The sequence below is a fragment of the Lactuca virosa genome, chromosome 1 (genome assembly GCF_052849685.1).
Source record: "Lactuca virosa cultivar CGN04683 chromosome 1, Lactuca_virosa_CGN04683_v6, whole genome shotgun sequence".
In the NCBI taxonomy this organism is placed as follows: Eukaryota; Viridiplantae; Streptophyta; class Magnoliopsida; order Asterales; family Asteraceae; genus Lactuca; species Lactuca virosa.
In genome coordinates this window covers 90,751,253-90,771,617 of record NC_136426.1, presented here as the reverse complement: position 1 = coordinate 90,771,617, position 20,365 = coordinate 90,751,253, and the positions used below count along the sequence as shown (strand labels likewise).

General features: G+C 38.2%; 1 protein-coding gene across 2 annotated transcripts; it reads left to right on the top strand.

The window, feature by feature from the left end:
• The first annotated feature begins 16,841 nt into the window (after nucleotides 1-16,841).
• Nucleotides 16,842-19,737, top strand: LOC145150620 (glucan endo-1,3-beta-glucosidase-like). 2 transcript variants are annotated; one of them, XR_013731447.1, is made up of 3 exons: nucleotides 16,842-16,954; nucleotides 17,203-18,351; nucleotides 18,770-19,737. XR_013731447.1 is itself a non-coding variant. In XM_079075286.1 (2 exons), the coding sequence occupies exons 1-2, from the start codon at nucleotides 16,894-16,896 to the stop codon at nucleotides 18,231-18,233; spliced, it is 1,092 nt and encodes a 363-aa protein (XP_078931412.1). In that variant the 5' UTR covers nucleotides 16,842-16,893; the 3' UTR covers nucleotides 18,234-18,599. The 2 variants fall into 2 exon arrangements, 1 of the variants encoding a protein (XP_078931412.1); XM_079075286.1 differs by lacking the exon at nucleotides 18,770-19,737 and having other exon boundaries at nucleotides 17,203-18,599.
• Nucleotides 19,738-20,365: the final 628 nt, after the last annotated feature.

The following is a 20,365-nucleotide window of genomic DNA, read 5'->3' as shown; positions in this document are numbered from 1 at the left end:
AAGTTGGCAACTTTATTGCTCTCTAGTGTCCCTTGAGCATCATATCTTATGGATCTGAAGTTTGATTTTGATTTGTGAATCTTGCTTGAGTTATAGGTCATTTTCTAGCCTTTTGACCTAGGTTGAGTTAAGGACAAGAATGAGGCATGAATGTCCATCAAGTAATCATTTTTATGGACCTTTGGCACTCCCTTTAGCTTCTAGAAGAGTTGGGGTTAAAGACGTTTTCGGATTAAGGGCTTAATGGTTAAGACATTGTGGATTTTGGCTTTATTTGGACCTAGGGTTTGAGATCTTGATCTCTTTGGGTGTCTTATTGGATAAAGCTGGAAAATTTATCCATTTAGACCATAGTTTGGACCAGATTTGAGATTTGGAGCTCTTGGAATCGAGGAAAGTAGCTTAATCCATTAAGCTACTGGAAACCCAATGCCCACGGCATGGCCATAGGTCGCCACGGCGTGGCGACTAGAAATTTTCCCGAATGTTTGGTTGAGTAAAGGGTACGGCATCACCAAGGAGGACTACTGTGACATCCGCCTAAATGCCGATCTCCTATTTGTTGGCATGAAATTGGTGAGTCCCACGTGATTCGCGCAACAGTGGATTCTCCAATCGTTGGTCCTGAGCTTATCCAGGAAACAACCGACAAAATCACTCAGATTCGCGATAACCTTCTCGCAGCTCGTAGCCGACAAAAGAGTTATGCCGACAAGCGACGCAAACCGCTTGAATTTACCGTAGGTGACATGGTCATGTTAAAAGTGTCCCCATGGAAAGGTGTGGTTCGATTTGGACGCAAGGGTAAATTGGCACCACGCTACGTAGGCCCGTTTAAGATCATAAAAAGGATCGGACCAGTAGCCTACGAGTTGGATCTACCAATAGAGCTTAAGAAAGTTCACCCGGTATTTCATATAGCCAACCTCAAGAAGTGTTTAGCAGACGAGAACCTTCATGTTCCTCTCGAGGATATCCAAATCGACGAGACAATGCAATTTATCGAGAAACCCTTGGAAATTGCTGACCGAAAGGAAAAGCAACTCAAAAGAAGTCGCATTCCCCTGGTTAAGGTCAGGTGGCAGTCGGCACGTGGACCTGAGTATACATGGGAGCGTGAGGATCATATGCGTACCAAATACCCACAACTTTTCTCTTAAGGTACTCTCTTCTTAAATTTCGGGACGAAATTTCCTAAAGTAGGGGAGACTGTGACATCCGCCTAAAATGGATTCGGGTCAACCCAACCCAATTGGAAATTTAATAAACCCTACTCAAGATTACTTGACGCTAATAGGATCAAAACCCATACAATACGATATAACTTGACGTTAATAGCAACATAGTATTGTACAACGTTATAACTATAATCAAAGTAAATTATGATACCATATTAAAATCAAATCAAAGTATAATGCTCTAATTAAATTAAAAGAATCAAACTTGAATTCTCTAATTAAACTTCAAATCAAAGTAGATTGTTATAATCAAATAATAACATATCTTTTATAAAACTTCATTTTTATAAACTTTACATTAAATTTTATAAAACTCTATTTTTTATAAACTTTACTTTAAATTTTATAAAAATCTTATATTAATTATGTAAAAGATGCTTGTGTTAGTGGGAAATTATGAAGACCACCAAAAGCAAAAAGATTATTCCCATGGTCTCCCACTCACACCTGCCATCCACTTTCCTTTCCTTTTTCTCCCAATACATTATTCTCTTCACCACTTAAATCTTCTCTATTCTTTCTCTCTCTCAATCTCGAAATTTCCTCCAAGAATACTCATATTTCATCCAAGAACAATCTATTATACTCAAATCTTCATCCCTCTTAAGGCATTCATCAAGGTATGTTGTTAAAAGTTTCAAATTCATACAAGAAACAAATTAAATCCACCAAAATATCTAAAACTCATTTTTTGCATAAACCTGATTTTTCTCAGAATATCATCAATAAAATAAGAAGTTCTGGAAATTTTCAGAAAATAACTTATTTTTATTGAATTATCATAATTATTGCAATAAAGTAGGGCAATAATTCACATAAAATACTTGTTGCATTCAATAAATTCTGAGAAAATTCTGGGATGACCTGTATACTGATTAAACATGATATATGAAGTTTCATGCATTTATATTACTGTGTACTATTATTTATGATTTAATTGATTAATTAATAATGAAATATATAAAAAATACTTCCCATAGTCATAAATATCTGAAACTTATACACTGGGCTCTACATCATGTTATAAAACTATGGTTAATTTTACAGATTTTTTGAGAATCATTTACTATTTTTCCCGAATTTTGTGTTGTTTAAACATTAAAATATTAAATAAACACTAAAACAGTTCAGAAAAATATACAAATTTTACAGTAATTCATATTGTATGAAATAATGATTTCCTAATAATTTCATAATTTTTCAATACTGTTTACTATTTAAAACTATTTTCCTAAGTATTTAAGCATGTAAAAATGCATTTTAATGATTATTTCATATAAATAATTGTTAAAATCTGTAAATAATTATAAATGGGCAAGTTATTATTTTAATAAGAAATTATTAAAATCTGGCCTAAATTGAAAATATAAATTAATTATACAAAGTAAGTAATTCAATTTAAAATTCATTTAACAAATAAATACCTTAATATTATAATCAAAATGAATTATTGTTAATTCATCTAATATAAGAATATGTGTCTAATTATTTATTAATACTTCATTCTCGTTTAACAGTTCCTAAACCAAAACTATTAATTATATTAGGTTCTACGTCATTTTGACCCGAATCGTCTATCGTACGACACACGCATTTCGTTTTGGGACTAATGTGAGTAATCTACCCCATATTTTATAATTTTCAATACTTTTTGGGTGTATCATGTGGTTCTAATATGTTCCAACTTCATTTTATTGTTTTATCACAATTGAGACATTGTTGGGACATTTATACGTGAGTCATTAATTGTATAACTATTGTTTGTTTACGCTACATGTACTTGTAGTGCATTATCATTTTTAGTCTAATCTCCATGACTATGCCCGTATTCTTGAGGTACGTTATGGACAATAATAGCGCTATTGGGTTGACCACCCCGCCTTGGGACGCTAAGGTGATTGATCGCACGTGGTTGAATGTGTTTGATGATTAGATGCTCCATCCTATATATATATATATATATATATATATATATATATACATATGTATATATAGGGTGAGGACTTATTGTTGTTGTTATCATTTGTTAATCAATTTTTGATTTATAAACCGTTATCTCAAATACAATTGTTTGTCGACTTCAAAAGAAAACAAATTTCAAATTATAAATGTTTCAACTTCACAACTTTCTCTACTAAAATTAGATTACTCACCAACTCTCGTAGTTGACCTGTTTTTACCCATGATGCAGATTTGAAGAATGAAGATTGATGAAAAATAGGTTGTGCCTTAGAAATCCACAAGACAATTTAAATTTGATGTAATAAATGTTGTTCGTATTTGGATTTGTATTTGTATGTTGTGGATCTTGTTTGCATACTTAGTACTTAATTGAATCTAATCATATTATAACATAGTTGTCATGAGACTTTGAACAATATATCACGCCTTGATCAATTCCGACAAGGATCGGGGTGTGACAGATTGGTATCAGAGCCCTTGACTATAGGGAATTAGGTTAATTGCCTTGACCTAGTATATAGCCTCTAGGGTCCTCTCGTATGCTAGTTTATAAAATGCACACACAACTGTATGCAATTCGCACTTAGAAAATCCTAGGAATACCTTTGTGTGTTAATTGCTCCCTTATGTGCATACGTATTACTCCTGACACTTATATGTGTGCATACACTTGTGAATATTCTCCACTTTCTCTGAAAATCACACACATACTCAAGTTATTTAACAAAATGTATATACATATATGTATTCCTTAGAGCTCATAGGAAATTCAAAGTCATCCACTCTAGTTGGATAGGATCATAGTAATGGACGCGTAGTAACTGGAAGGGGGAGGTGCCGGTAGCCCGAAAGTCCTGACTAGGTAAGCATTCGTATACATCCCAATCAACCGAGGGACCAGTTTGCTTATCTGGGGACCAAAGGCGAGAGTTCCCAAACCTATAGGCCAAAGCGCGTCATTCACATTACTTTTGAGCCATCAAAATACCCGACCTTATTAAACGTATCCGAAAGGATACACTCCAAAATGGCCAACTCATTGGACTATTAAGTTCCCTAATGGGCCTAGAAGTGGGAAAGAAATGTGAAAACTTAGTTTTGTGGGGGCCCACGCAAATGCTACATGTTTCACATTTAGTAACCATGGAAAGCCCAAAAGGTGCCCAACACTCCTAACCATGGCCCAACAAGTGTTTTACAATTATTTTACCCAACAATGTCTAAAAACTTTATTTCCATAATCAATTTACAAATAACTCACAAGTCCATATGCGTGTTTCTCGTAGATGGCATTACGACCCCCATACACTGCTCGCAACAACAGAAGGCTAGCTGCCCTGGTCTCCAAGGAGGTAGCAAACGTCATCCCAACAATTGCAACCCAACTTCATTCTCTTCAGCCACAAGCTCCAGCAACAACTCCTCGTTGCTCGTTCAAGCACTTTCGTAACTGCAATCCGCCTTACTTCAAAGGCACCGATGGTGCCACCGCACTCCTCACATGGATTGAAGAAATGGAGAGTACTTTCATCCATAGCGAGTGTCCTGAGGACCTGATGGTCCGTCATGCTACAGGGTGCCTCCTAGGTCATGCTCTCACATGGTGGAACCTAGAAAAACGGGCAAAGGGAGAGGCTGTTGCCTTGGGAATGACCTGGTCAAAACTAAAAGAACGCATGATGGAGAAGTTCTGCCCTGACAGCGAATTGCAAACTCTCGAGGATGAATTCTGGAATCTGAAACAGGAGGGAGGCGACAACGCGACCTACACCAATAGATTCCATGATCTCTCGAGACTCCTACCTCACATGGTTCAACCTATGAAAACTGCAATACGCCGCTACATCAAAGGGTTACCACGCCAGATCCGTGATTCGGTGACCAGCAGCAGGCCATCTACCCTAGAATCCGCCATTGAATTAGCAGGTCAACTCAACGAGGACAATGTGAACGATGGTGTCCTCCCACGCAAGGGTTCAAAGATGTCAACTGAAAAGTCGACCCCTGAGACCCCCCTAATTGTCAAGTCCGAGTCCTCCCACCGACATGACAAAAAGAAGCGGAAACGTCATCACCACAACCATGCTGTTATTACCCCTGCTACTCCTATCACCCAAGTCACCCCACCAGCCCAACCAAATAAAAAGCCGTATACCGGACCTCACCCCCTCTGTAACCACTGTAACTATCACCATATGACCACCAGCCCGTGTCGCCTCTGTACGAATTGTGGTCGCTATGGCCACTTGGCGGACACATGTCGTGCACCAAAAACTCAGCGACCACTCTATCTACCCTCAAATCAGCAAACACAAACCCGGTATCCAACTGGAACATGCTTCAACTGTGGTGACCCCACCCATTTCAAAAACGCGTGTCCTAGGTTAGTCAATATCATCAACACCCAAGCCCAGGCAAATCCAACAATGCAGGTTCCAGCTCCCAAAGGCCGAACCTTTGTCATTACCGCAACCCAAGCAAAGACCGATAACAAGGTCGTAAATGGTACGTTTCTCATAAATAACTGCTACGCGTCAGTACTTTTGATTCAGGTGCCGATAAAAGTTTTGTGTCTTTGGAATTTGAGCCCATACTTCACACACCTCGCACGATTCTTAATGAGTACTTTACCGTAGAAGTCGCCGATGGAAAATACGTTTCACTCAATGCAGTCATCCAAGATTGCACTTTCGATTTTTCCGGTCATAAATTTTCTGTCAATTTAGTTCCTATGGAACTTGGTAGCTTCGACATCATCGTAGGAATGGATTGGCTATCCCAAAATCATGCTGAAATAGTATGTTACGATAAGTTCATTCGTATTCCTCTCGCCGACGGTCAAAGTCTTCGTATTTATGGCGAGACTCATTCGAAAAAGCTTAGTCTTATGTCATGTACTCAAGCTCGATCATATCTACGAAAAGAATACATGGCTTTCTTAGCCCATTTGGTGGAAACAAAGGTCAAAGAAAAGAAGATTGAAGATATTCCGATAGTACGAGACTTTCCCGACATCTTTCCCGATGACGTATCTGGACTCCTTCCAGTACGTGAGCTAGAGTTCCGCATCGATCTTGTTCCTGAGGCTACTCCCATAGCCAAGTCTCCATATCGGTTGGCTCCAACCGAGATGCAAGAATTGGCAAGTCAGCTCCAAGAACTAACCGATAAGGGATTTATCCGCCCTAGTACTTCACCCTGGGGAGCCCTGGTTCTCTTCATCAAAAAGAAAGATGGTTCGTTTCGTATGTGTATCAATTATCGGGAGTTAAATAAATTAACCATCAAGAACCGATATCCGTTACCTCGGATCGACGACCTTTTTGATCAGCTTCAAGGAGCTTCATGCTTCTCAAAAATTGACCTTCGCTCGGGTTATCACCAACTTCGAGTACGGGAAGAAGACATCCCCAAAACCGCTTTCCGAACCCGCTATGGTCATTACGAGTTCACCGTTATGCCTTTCGGCCTAACAAATGCCCCTGCCGTATTCATGGACTTGATGAATCGGGTATTTAAACCTTATCTCGACCGTTTTGTTATCGTCTTTATTGATGACATCCTCATTTACTCCAAGACAAGGGCAGAGCATGAAAGACACCTTCGCCTAACTCTCCAAACGTTGCAAGGAAATCGGCTCTACGCCAAATTTTCGAAATGCGAGTTTTGGTTAAATGAGGTACAATTCCTTGGTCATATTGTAAGTGACAAGGGTATTTTAGTCGATCCCGCAAAAGTTGAAGCAGTCAAGAATTGGAAAGCCCCCCGTACCCCCAAGGAAATTCGGTCCTTCCTTGGTTTAGCCGGCTATTACCGGCGTTTCATTTCAAATTTCTCAAAGATTGCTTTACCGCTTACTTCTCTCACTTGCAAGGGTACACCATTTGATTGGGGACCCAAGCAGGAATACGCTTTCCAAACCCTTAAACAAAGTTTATGTGACGCTCTGATTCTTACACTCCCTGAAGGATCCGAAGATTTCGTGGTATTCTGCGATGCCTCCAATCTCGGTCTAGGTTGTGTTTTGATGCAAAGGGGAAAGGTTATAGCTTACGCATCACGACAACTCAAAATCCACGAAAGGAATTATACGACTCGTGATTTGGAGCTCGGTGCCGTGACTTTCGCTCTTAAAATTTGGAGGCATTACCTTTACGGCACTAAATGCGTAATTTTCACCGACCACAAGAGCTTGCAACATATTCTTAATCAAAAGGAACTCAATATGAGGCAAAGACGATGGGTCGAGCTCCTAAATGATTACGAGTGTGAAATACGCTATCATCCGGGCAAGGCAAACGTCGTAGCCGACGCGTTAAGCCGAAAAGAACATGCCCATGCATTTCATCTAATATGTTCTCCTATCTTGTCCAATCTCAGCGACCGAATTCGAGGAGCCCAACACTCGGCAATTACCGAAAATGACATGCCCACGGGAATTGATGAGGAGTTGGAAACTAAATCTGATGGTATTTTCTATTATCAAGATCGCATCTGGATCCCAGATCGTGACAATCTTCGTATATTCCTGATGGAAGAAATCCATAAAACCCGATATTCCATTCATCCGGGCACTGACAAGATGTATCATGGCCTGAGAACCAATTATTGGTGGTCGGGAATGAAAAAGGATATTGCTTTATTCGTGGCCAAATGTCTTACATGTTCCAGGGTCAAAGTAGAACATCAACGACCCTCTGGACTATTGGTCCAACCAGAAATCCCCAGGTGGAAATGGGAAGCGATCGCCATGGATTTCGTAACCAAACTTCCCCGTACCACAAAAGGACACGACAACATTTGGATAATCATTGACCGTTTGACCAAATCCGCTCATTTCCTTCCCATCCATGAAAATTTCAAAGTCGAAAAACTTGCTCGGATTTACATCAACGAGATAGTTAGTCGGCATGGCATTCCTCTCAGCATCATTTCAGATCGTGATGGGAGATTTCTCTCTCGGTTTTGGCAATCACTTCAAACAGCCATGGGAACCCGCCTCGATCTCAGTACCGCCTATCATCCTCAGACTGATGGTCAATCTGAGAGGACTATTCAAACACTCGAAGATATGTTGAGGGCATGTGTCTTGGATTTCGGAGGAAACTGGGACTCTCATTTACTGTTGGTGGAATTCTCCTATAATAACAGTTATCATTCTAGCATCAAGATGCCACCATTTAAGGCATTGTATGGCCGTAAATGCCGATCTCCTATTTGTTGGCATGAAATTGGTGAGTCCCACGTGATTCGCGCAACAGTGGATTCTCCAATCGTTGGTCCTGAGCTTATCCAGGAAACAACCGACAAAATCACTCAGATTCGCGATAACCTTCTCGCAGCTCGTAGCCGACAAAAGAGTTATGCCGACAAGCGACGCAAACCGCTTGAATTTACCGTAGGTGACATGGTCATGTTAAAAGTGTCCCCATGGAAAGGTGTGGTTCGATTTGGACGCAAGGGTAAATTGGCACCACGCTACGTAGGCCCGTTTAAGATCATAAAAAGGATCGGACCAGTAGCCTACGAGTTGGATCTACCAATAGAGCTTAAGAAAGTTCACCCGGTATTTCATATAGCCAACCTCAAGAAGTGTTTAGCAGACGAGAACCTTCATGTTCCTCTCGAGGATATCCAAATCGACGAGACAATGCAATTTATCGAGAAACCCTTGGAAATTGCTGACCGAAAGGAAAAGCAACTCAAAAGAAGTCGCATTCCCCTGGTTAAGGTCAGGTGGCAGTCGGCACGTGGACCTGAGTATACATGGGAGCGTGAGGATCATATGCGTACCAAATACCCACAACTTTTCTCTTAAGGTACTCTCTTCTTAAATTTCGGGACGAAATTTCCTAAAGTAGGGGAGACTGTGACATCCGCCTAAAATGGATTCGGGTCAACCCAACCCAATTGGAAATTTAATAAACCCTACTCAAGATTACTTGACGCTAATAGGATCAAAACCCATACAATACGATATAACTTGACGTTAATAGCAACATAGTATTGTACAACGTTATAACTATAATCAAAGTAAATTATGATACCATATTAAAATCAAATCAAAGTATAATGCTCTAATTAAATTAAAAGAATTAAACTTGAATTCTCTAATTAAACTTCAAATCAAAGTAGATTGTTATAATCAAATAATAACCTATCTTTTATAAAACTTCATTTTTATAAACTTTACATTAAATTTTATAAAACTCTATTTTTTATAAACTTTACTTTAAATTTTATAAAAATCTTATATTAATTATGTAAAAGATGCTTGTGTTAGTGGGAAATTATGAAGACCACCAAAAGCAAAAAGATTATTCCCATGGTCTCCCACTCACACCTCCCATCCACTTTCCTTTCCTTTTTCTCCCAACACATTATTCTCTTCACCACTTAAATCTTCTCTATTCTTTCTCTCACTCTCAATCTCGAAATTTCCTCCAAGAATACTCATATTCCATCCAAGAACAATCTATTATACTCAAATCTTCATCCCTCTTGAAGCATTCATCAAGGTATGTTGTTAAAAGTTTCAAATTCATACAAGAAACAAATTAAATCCACCAAAATATCTAAAACTCATTTTTTGCATAAACCTGATTTTTCTCAGAATACCATCAATAAAATAAGAAGTTCTGGAAATTTTCAGAAAATAACTTATTTTTATTGAATTATCATAATTATTGCAATAAAGTAGGGCAATAATTCACATAAAATACTTGTTGCATTCAATAAATTCTGAGAAAATTCTGGGATGACCTGTATACTGATTAAACATGATATATGAAGTTTCATGCATTTATACTACTGTGTACTATTATTTATGATTTAACTGATTAATTAATAATGAAATATATAAAAAATACTCCCCATAGTCACAAATATCTGAAACTTATACACTGGGCTCTACATCATGTTATAAAACTATGGTTAATTTTACAGATTTTTTGAGAATCATTTACTATTTTTTCCGAATTTTGTGTTGTTTAAACATTAAAATATTAAATAAATACTAAAACAGTTCAGAAAAATATACAAATTTTACAGTAATTCATATTGTATGAAATAATGATTTCCTAATAATTTCATAATTTTTCAATACTGTTTACTATTTAAAACTATTTTCCTAAGTATTTAAGCATGTAAAAATGCATTTTAATGATTATTTCATATAAATAATTGTTAAAATCTGTAAATAATTATAAATGGGCAAGTTATTATTTTAATAAGAAATTATTAAAATCTGGCCTAAATTGAAAATATAAATTAATTATGCAAAGTAAGTAATTCAATTTAAAATTCATTTAACAAATAAATACCTTAATATTATAATCAAAATGAATTATTGTTAATTCATCTAATATAAGAATATGTGTCTAATTATTTATTAATACTCCATTCTCGTTTAACAGTTCCTAAACCAAAACTATTAATTATATTAGGTTCTACGTCATTTTGACCCGAATCGTCTATCGTACGACACACGCATTTCGTTTTGGGACTAATGTGAGTAATCTACCCCATATTTTATAATTTTCAATACTTTTTGGGTGTATCATGTGGTTTTAATATGTTCCAACTTCATTTTATTGTTTTATCACAATTGAGACATTGTTGAGACATTTATACGTGAGTCATTAATTGTATAACTATTGTTTGTTTACGCTACATGTACTTGTAGTGCATTATCATTTTTAGTCTAATCTCCATGACTATGCCCGTATTCTTGAGGTACTTTATGGACAATAATAGCGCTATTGGGTTGACCACCCCGCCTTGGGACGCTAAGGTGATTGATCGCACGTGGTTGAGTGTGTTTGATGATTAGATGCTCCATCCTATATATATATATATATATATATATATATATATATATATATATATATATATATATATATATATATATATATATATATAAGGTGAGGACTTATTGTTGTTGTTATCATTTGTTAATCAATTTTTGATTTATAAACCGTTATCTCAAATACAATTGTTTGTCGACTTCAAAAGAAAACAAATTTCAAATTATAAATGTTTCAACTTCACAACTTTCTCTACTAAAATTAGATTACTCACCAACTCTCGTAGTTGACCTGTTTTTACCCATGATGCAGATTTGAAGAATGAAGATTGATGAAAAATAGGTTGTGCCTTAGAAATCCACAAGACAATTTAAATTTGATGTAATAAATGTTGTTCGTATTTGGATTTGTATTTGTATGTTGTGGATCTTGTTTGCATACTTAGTACTTAATTGAATCTAATCATATTATAACATAGTTGTCATGAGACTTTGAACAATATATCACGCCTTGATCGATTCCGACAAGGATCGGGGTGTGACAACTACGACATGGCGATCAACTAAAGTCAACTATGGTCGTTGACTTTCACTGTTGAGTTTTGACATGGGTTGACTTTTTGGTCAATCTCTATTTTTCAGAAGGTAAACTTAGGGTTTTCCTTGTGTGGATTGTTAGGAGGTGTTTTGCACCCATCTTTTGGCGGTAAGAGCTGTTGGTTGTGATCGGTGCGACGTTGTGCAAGGTTTTAGTCAGCATCGTGATTCAAGTGAGTCTCCTCACTGTACTCGTGGGTCGAATGCACCAATGTCGACCCACTAGGATATGTTATTATAGTTATATTTGTGACTCTTGCATGGTATGCTGAGCTAGGCCCATTGTATAACGGGCTAGGCCTATTCGTATGTTGGATTAGGCCCATGGATCAGGAAGGGCTAGGACCAATGTATGTTATGTGCTAGCTGTCTCTATGACTCTTGCATTGTATGTTGGGCTTGGCCCATTGTATGATGGGCTAGGCCCATTATATGATAGGCTAGGACCATTATGGTGGGATGGGCCCAATGTGAGGGTTATGCCCCATGTGAGGGCTAGGCCCAATGATATGTATGGTATGTGGTATTTTGGGGAACTCACTAAGCTTTGTGCTTACAGTTTTATGGTTATGGTTTCAGGTACTTCTGGTTCGAAAGGGAAGGGTCCGGCTTGATCGTAGCGCATCCACCCATGTTTCCAAAACTTTATGATTTTGAGATTGTACTCTGATAACTATTTTTACTCTGATATACTTTTGAATGATTGAAAATGATAAATGGTGTTTATGTTTGAATTTAAAAATGAAATTTTTACCTTATAATTTTTGGGACGTTACAAGTTGGTATCAGAGCCTTGGTTTCAGGGATTCGGACACACTCTTGGGTGTGACTGAACTCAAACTGAGGAGTTGGTAATCTTTTAAAAGAAAATAAATTTCTAAAAAAAAAGACTTCTATAAATAAAAAGGGGGTGTGGTTTGTGTAATCAGTCGAGCTTAGTAAGTGATTCCCCTAATACCCATACATGTTGATGTGTTATATGATATGAATGTTTGCATTCTAGGATAAGGCTAGGGATACTTTCAAAAATTGCATGATATATTGGCCTGAGTTGTGATGCCTTTTAGCCTAGGGAGCATTGGATACCATGCTAGATTGGGAATATGTATTGGTATCAGTAATTGCTAAGTGTATGCTTTAAAAATTGTATACGGTTAGGATAATATAGCCATAGAATGACTGATTTGGCCTTATTTCATGTTCATTGTCTGGTTGTGGTCCTAGGGTAGAGTTTTTCATTCGACAGTCTATTTGATCATGTATTGTGTATAATTTGCATACATAAGGCAATTGGCAGTGAGAATAGAAGCTCCTAGCATGGTAGTAGCAAGTGAGCTTGGGAGGTCCTTTGTTTGTCTGGTGACTTGTAGTGTTACTGCACGAATGTTGCTTGCTTTGTGCTTTGTGATACTCTTGATGATGTGAATTAACTATTAAGTGAATATGTTAAGTCACATGTTGCATGGGTTGAATAATCTCAGATTGATTTGACCCAACTGCGCAGCTCTCGTCTGAGTCTAACCGTAGTAGGGATGAGTCTTTTAGTCGAAGGATTATATAAGCTTTGTGGCATGTGATTGTGTTCATGAAGTAGTTAGTTGACATTAGTGGGAGTTTTTTAGCAGCTGATGGCAGGTTGAGGTCGGGAACCTAGGAGAGCTTAGGAAGTGTTATAGTGGGTTTGGATGCGCTGTTTAGCGAGTATTTCGAGTATCAGATTGAGGAGGTGACTTAGAGGATTCGAGATGATTCTTGAGGAAATTATGGATAGGGGTGGAATGTAGTATTGGGCCCGTACTACTGAAATCACAAGATCCGTACTCGAATCGGGGAACATCACGAGGATTCTAAGAAGCCGATAGAGGATTAATATGTGTATTGTTGATTAGTGGGTAAAGTGTGATGGATTAGTGATGACATTTTGGTCTTGTTTAATAGGATATCAATGCCTGGTCGAGAAGCACAGCCCTTTAAGATTGGTGCGGGCGACACATGATTATGTGACTGGATTATCGCTGAGGTTTCACATATTTTACTGGAAGAGTTGCCCGATATCATTGGTCGGATCACTGACATGCTGATTGTCAAAATCGAGGAGCGGACCACAATCTTATGTGATGCAAGAGAAGTTGTTGCGGTTGCTGGAGAAGGAAATCTTGATGTGGAGGAACGACCAGGAAAGAGAAGGAAGACCCATGATTCAGAACGATTGGAGGGAGGTGGAGAGTTCGATGCAGCTGATTTAGGTGCTGGAAGTCAGGGGGGCTATGATATATGTGGCAAGTGTGGGGGAACTCACGGGTTTGCTTTTTATAATTTTAGGTGTTTCAAGTGTGGGGAAAGAGGGCATGTGCACCGAGATTGTAAGAAGGATCAAATATGTTTTCATTGTCAACAGTCTGGTCATTTCAAATCCGGATGTCCTGCATGGGTGGCGGAGGGAATGCAGACCCCAACACCCATCGTCTTGCATGAGGTCAAGGTCGATCCTCAAGAAATCCCTGGTACGTATTTTCAACTCCATCTCTATAATGATATTTCCATCTAGAATAAGCATGTTCATTGGCCAGTGTTGTGTTGACGGATCAGAAATCTTTTGTGTAGTAAAATTGTAAGAACTATATTGAAATTTACACAAATTTTAATAGGTTAAGGTTCAGTCCTCCGGGGGCCTCATTAAACAGTAGTGTGTATATCACTATTGTTAGGTTCGAGATAGTGATGTTGGAAAGTTTCTGATAATCCCATCTAAGGTTCAGGGTCCCTTTATGATTGCTTAAGTCATTGTTCAAAGAATTGTTATACACCATTTTTGCATACCAAGAGCCGTGCTTAGAGGAAAATTAAGTATTCTGATTGGGAGATCAACAGTTGGATCGACATGTAGGATTAGCACAATGGGTCAGAGGGGTTGCCGTATAAGTTCATCTGGTCATTGGAATTCAAGATAGTTGTGGATTTTAAAGGATTGGTCAGAACGTGGGTATAAAGGAGTCGTTCACATGTTCATGTCTTCAGGAATTGTGAGTGCGGTCTTCGCATCAGGAGCTTTAAGAAAATACCATATGGAAGCTGGATGTCCCTTTCTGGGAAAACGAAGTCAGAATTTAGGAGCACTTGCGTCGCTCAGGATGGATGTCAGCTGATTGTTGACATGCATTGAATCAATTGCTACTGCTAGTAGGGAAAGAGCGGTAGTGAACCATCACTCTTGAGTGTGAGTGATGAATTGACTACATGGGTTTGTTTAGATGTTGGGATTGACGATAGGATTTAAATGGATTTGGTTAGAGATGTTGTGAGTGCATCGTTTTCTTTCGGCAAGTGGGTAGTTGGATTGGTGATATGTCCATTCCGGTTGAGGGTTATAGATCTTCGTTACCAGCTGAAGTGGTTCGAGGATTTGGAATTGTATCATGGGAAGTGCCTTGGGTAGCGAAGCGTTTAACTTGGTTTGATCGTGGGTATAAGATTGATAATTGTCAAGTTCATTGTAACACCCGTTCCAGGTATGAAAAGTGTAGATGTCATTTTGGGTGGTCACGGCGTGGTGGAGCCTGACCACGACGTGGAAATAGCTTATGGGTCGCGAAGATTTACTGAACCACCACGACGTGGCAATAGGTGCCATGACGTGGTGGCCGCTATTGGAGAAAACCCTAAAGTTTAAGGGTTTGAGCCCTATTAAATGACCTTAACTTCTTGAAGCCTCTCTCCCATCAGCCTCCATCCCTCATAATCGTCCCTTGCAAACCCTAGACCTCTTGTATGTGTGTTTTAGCCTAAAGTGTGTGTTTTTGGTGCTTGTGAAGAAAGAAGGTAGTGGTAGATCATCTTGGGAGTCCAAAGCAATGTAGATCCAAAAGTTTGTCTTCCTCAAACATCTCCAGGAGGTATAAAGTCTTCATCTTGATGAGTAAACTTATAGATCTCTAGATTTTGTCAACCCTTATCTATGCCTTGTTGTTTTGGATGGTTTGATCTCATAAAGCTTGTAACTTTAGGAATCTCCAGGCCTTTAGGAGTATTTGGTGCTTTGAATCTAGACTAAGATTGAGCTTTGAGACCATGCATGGATCTTGGCCCTTTTTGCCTAATTTTTGACCTAATAAGAGTTCAAGACATGCATGTCTGAAAAGCACATATTTTTATTTGAGAATGGTGTTAAAAAACTCTTCTGGAGTTGTTGGAGAAGTGACCTTATAGATTAAGTGCTTATTGCTTAAACCATGCAGTGTTTTGGACCATAAAGTTGAGATCTACGCACCTTGGAGAGTTCTAATGGATAAAGTTGGAAACTTTATCCATCTAGACCCTAAAATGGACCAGACCAGAGTTGGAGAACCCTTGGAATCGAAGAAAACGGCTTAACCCATTAAGTTGTTGAGTACCCAATGGCCACGACATGACAAAGATCACCATGACGTGGAGGCTAGGTTGGTCACTACTATTTTGTCATATCGACACCCCGACATGGTCAAGGATGACCACGATGTGGCGGTCAGTCTGTTGACTTTCGTTGACCATTTATCATTGACTTTTTTATCAAGTTTGACTTGGGGTCAAACTTGAGGATTTTGAGCTATTGATTGAGATCCTATTTGGTTATGGTGTTAGTGAATTCGCAGGAGCAAGCAGTGCGGAAAAGGGCATCGTATCGCAGTGTTCAGAGTTCTTCGATTCACGTGAGTTTCGCCTTTCACTTTCTTTCATTTTGGTTGTTCGCTCGAAAATGAATGACACATCTAAGATTAGGGATTCTCAGAACATAAATCAACAAAAAAAAATGATATGATGGAAATCGATGTGTACTTGGATAAGATGAAGATTCAAATTGAATTAATAACCAACACTTAATTCATAGTAAACCGATAGATATCGTTTGAGAAGCGGAGAACCATTGGATCCGTGGGACTATCGATTGTTGCCGCCGTCAGACAAGAATGTAGCAGAGAAGCATATTGGTTGAGCAGTATAGAGAAAACGAAGAGGGTGAATTTCTTATACCATTCAATTTTGAATAAGACTTCGTCCTGAGAGTTTAAAGGATTATAAGGGGTAAAATTGGTATTTCATTTTGAATAGGAGGGGCTTAACAATTGCCACGTAGCAATTAGATACTCATTTATTTATTATAGGAAGAAAATTTTTGACTTTTATAGTCTGTATTCCAACCATCTTTGTTCCTTCCAGGAATTTTCCAAAAATTAAAACAATGACATGTAGATTTTGACATTTTGTCCATTGTATATTTTATATGATTAGATCTCAATCATTCAAAACCCCTCAATTATGGCAAAAATGCTCCTGTTGCTCTGGTTACTTGTAGATCTTCTCGTATTCATAATCACAGGTGTGTTTCTTTTTTCATTTGGCCCGTGAATACAGTTTTCGTTTTGCTCACAGGCGTTTTATCGTATCGTTTGGGTAATTGAACTATTATTTTCTTTTTAATTGTGTAAAAGGCGAACTACTATTTTTCAAAACCGAATAACAAAAAAAAATGGTTTTTTTAACTGTTAGAAAAGTTACAATTATTCAATTGTATTATGTATATTATCATAAAGATGAATTATATAACAATGATTTTTGTGTTTACAGTCGCACAAGATGCGCAACCTGTAGGGGTGTGTTACGGAAGAGTCGGTGATGATTTGCCGTCGCAACAGGATGCGGTGAACCTTTACAAGATCAACAACATAACCAGAATGCGAATTTATGATCCAGATCGAGCTACTCTTCAAGCCCTAAAAGGAACCAATATCGAACTCATCATCGGCGTTCCTAATGATGCTCTGCAATCCCTCAGCCAACAAAGCGCAGCGAACACATGGGTTAGGAACAATATTCAAAATTACTCCGACGTCAGGTTTAGATACGTCGCCGTCGGCAACGAAGTCGATCCAAACAACGCGAATAGTCAATACGTAAGTTACGTACTTCCGGCGATGCGAAATCTACACAACGCCATTACAGCCGCCGGCCTAGGGAACCAAATCAAGGTGTCGACGGCAACCTACGCCGGTTTGTTAGGCGTCTCCTATCCACCAAGCAACGGCGCGTTTAATGACAATGCACGAGAGTTTATTGAGCCGATAATCAGATTTCTAGCTGAAAACAACTCGCCCATGCTTGTAAACATCTACCCCTATTTTGTTGACGCTAATGGCAATCTACTGTATGCGTTGTTTTTGTCACCGGGAACAGTTGTGAGTGATAATGGCCGGAACTACTCTAACCTCTTTGACGCCATTTTAGATGCTCATTACGCAGCTCAAGCATCTCTTGGTGGAGAAAATGTGGAGATTGTTGTGTCGGAGAGTGGGTGGCCATCGGCAGGAGGTGATGCGTGGACATTTCAGACCGCAGAAACTTATTATAAGAATTTGATTGCACATGTCACCGGGATAACAGGGACACCGGCGAAGCCTGGAAGATCAATAGAGACGTATTTGTATTCAATGTTTGATGAAGGAATGAAACCTGGAGCAGAATCGGAGAGACATTTTGGGATATTCTCTCCAGATGGACGACCCAAATATCAATTAAGCTTCAACCTCATCAAATCAAGAAATGGAAAGATAAGTGAAAGATATGGACTTCTCTCTGCCTTCTCTATACAAGGGTTTTGAGAATAAGCAAAGTATTCCATATAATAATGCGCCAAATCTCATGTAGGCGAGAAGATGTGTACCAGATAATTCTTTGGAGCTCATTCCTATGAGCCGTATCAGGTGCGGGTATCTGGAGGTAAATTTGTTGCACTGCATCGGTTCTATTGGTGTAAATTGTAATAGGAAAAAGGTAGATTGAAGAGTTTCTTTTTTGTCTTCTCTTGCCCTAATTGTCTTCGATTATTCACAAAAAGAGTAGAATAGGGAGATCCAGGTAGCTAATTCAAGATTTTTCCATGTTCTTACTGCATTTTTTTGATTTTTCTTGATGGATTAGTCAATGCCATTCCTTGAATCGTCATAAACACGTGTGTTTGGGTAGTCTCCGTTCATATTTCGTTGAATTTTACTTCAATTTTTTTGTCAAGATTCTAGAATCAGAACTTTGTATTTGACTGCCTCAGCACCACTTACTAATAAGATAACATGTTTGCTGTAAGAATTTTGTGTCTATAGAAGCAAACTAAATTTTTTGAAATTGTTTTACTTTATAGGGCCAAATAGAACTCTGTTCTCATGTTGATTCACTTTACAAAGCCAAATAACCTTTATGGATTGATTGGAGACGAATAGAGAGTCGACGATCCGTCTAGACTTTGATGCACACAAGGTGTTCGTCAAATGGTCCGAAAGAAGATTATAGTCCAACAAATTGTTAAATATGTAGATAATTACTAATAATTTGCTTATTTTGTAGACTATATTCTTCATATGGTTACTATCGTTTGCATTCCCTATACTTATTGGTGTTGTTGACAATAATCTGGTTGTACATTAGAGAGAAGTAGAGATGTATATTGATATTCAATTGTGTGAGTACAATATAGTAGCTAATGACACCTGTAATCCTAAATACAAGGTCCTATACATGTGTACATCTTAGATTACTGCTATCACCCATGCAAGCTCATGAGAGGGATGAACTTGAAGCTTGTGATGAATGACAACAAAGTGATCCTTAGGAAGAGCCTTAGTGAAGATATCTGCCAATTGGTCTTCCGAAGCAACATTGGAAATGGTGAGATCTTGAGCTTCAACTTGTTCTCGGATGAAATGAAAATCCAGGGCAATGTGTTTGAAACGTGTACTTATTACCAGATTTTTGGTCATGAAGATTGCACAAACATTGCCACATAATAGTAAGGGAGGATGAATTACTAGAATATGTAACTCAGACATAAGTTGTCTAACCCATATAAGTTCAACAGCAGTGTATGCCAAGGCCCTATATTCAGTTTCTATACTAGACCGTGTTGCTACCTTTTGTTTCCGAGATGTCCAACTTATAAGATTGTTGTCATGATAAATTGCAAACCCGTATTGGGAGCGACTGCCATCCTTGTCGGATAACCAATCGGCATCCAAGAAGGCTAGAAGAGATGATTTGGCTGAAGGTGAAAAATGTAAACAGTGATCAAGTGTACCATTAAGATACCTTAAGATTCTTTTCACAGCTTGTCAATGAGTAGTTGTAAATGAATGCATGTATTGACATACCTAATTAGAATTGCAGCATATTGTAGAGAGACAACAATCTGTTGATACATTTTTGGATCAAAAAATAAAATTTTCACCTTCTAGTGTTAGTCGGGAGTTCGAGTCGGCAGGTGTAGATATACGCGTAGCATTACCCATTTGGCTTCGTTCAATAATATCTCGAATATAGATCTCTTGACTAAGCATTAGACCCATGGATTGTCGTTTGATTTGAATGCTAAGGAAATAGTGCAAATAACCAAGTCTTTGAGTGAAAAAAAATTGGTTAAGTTTGTTGATGAACTGTTGAATAAGCATCGTACCTGTGATGATCAAATCATCTACATAAACAAGAATATAGATCACAGCCATGGTGGAGACATGAAACAATAAGGAAGTATACGATTGACATGCATGAAATCCTTGTGTGACAAGATAATTCTTTAGCTTAGTGAACCAAGCTCGAGGAACTTGTTTGATCCCGTAGATAGCCTTATGTAGTCGACACACAAGAGTTGGATTGTTGGGGTCATGAAACCTGGAAGGTTGTTTCATATAAACATCTTCTTTCAAGTCACCATTGAGTAAAGCGTTGTTGATATCCAATTGAAGAA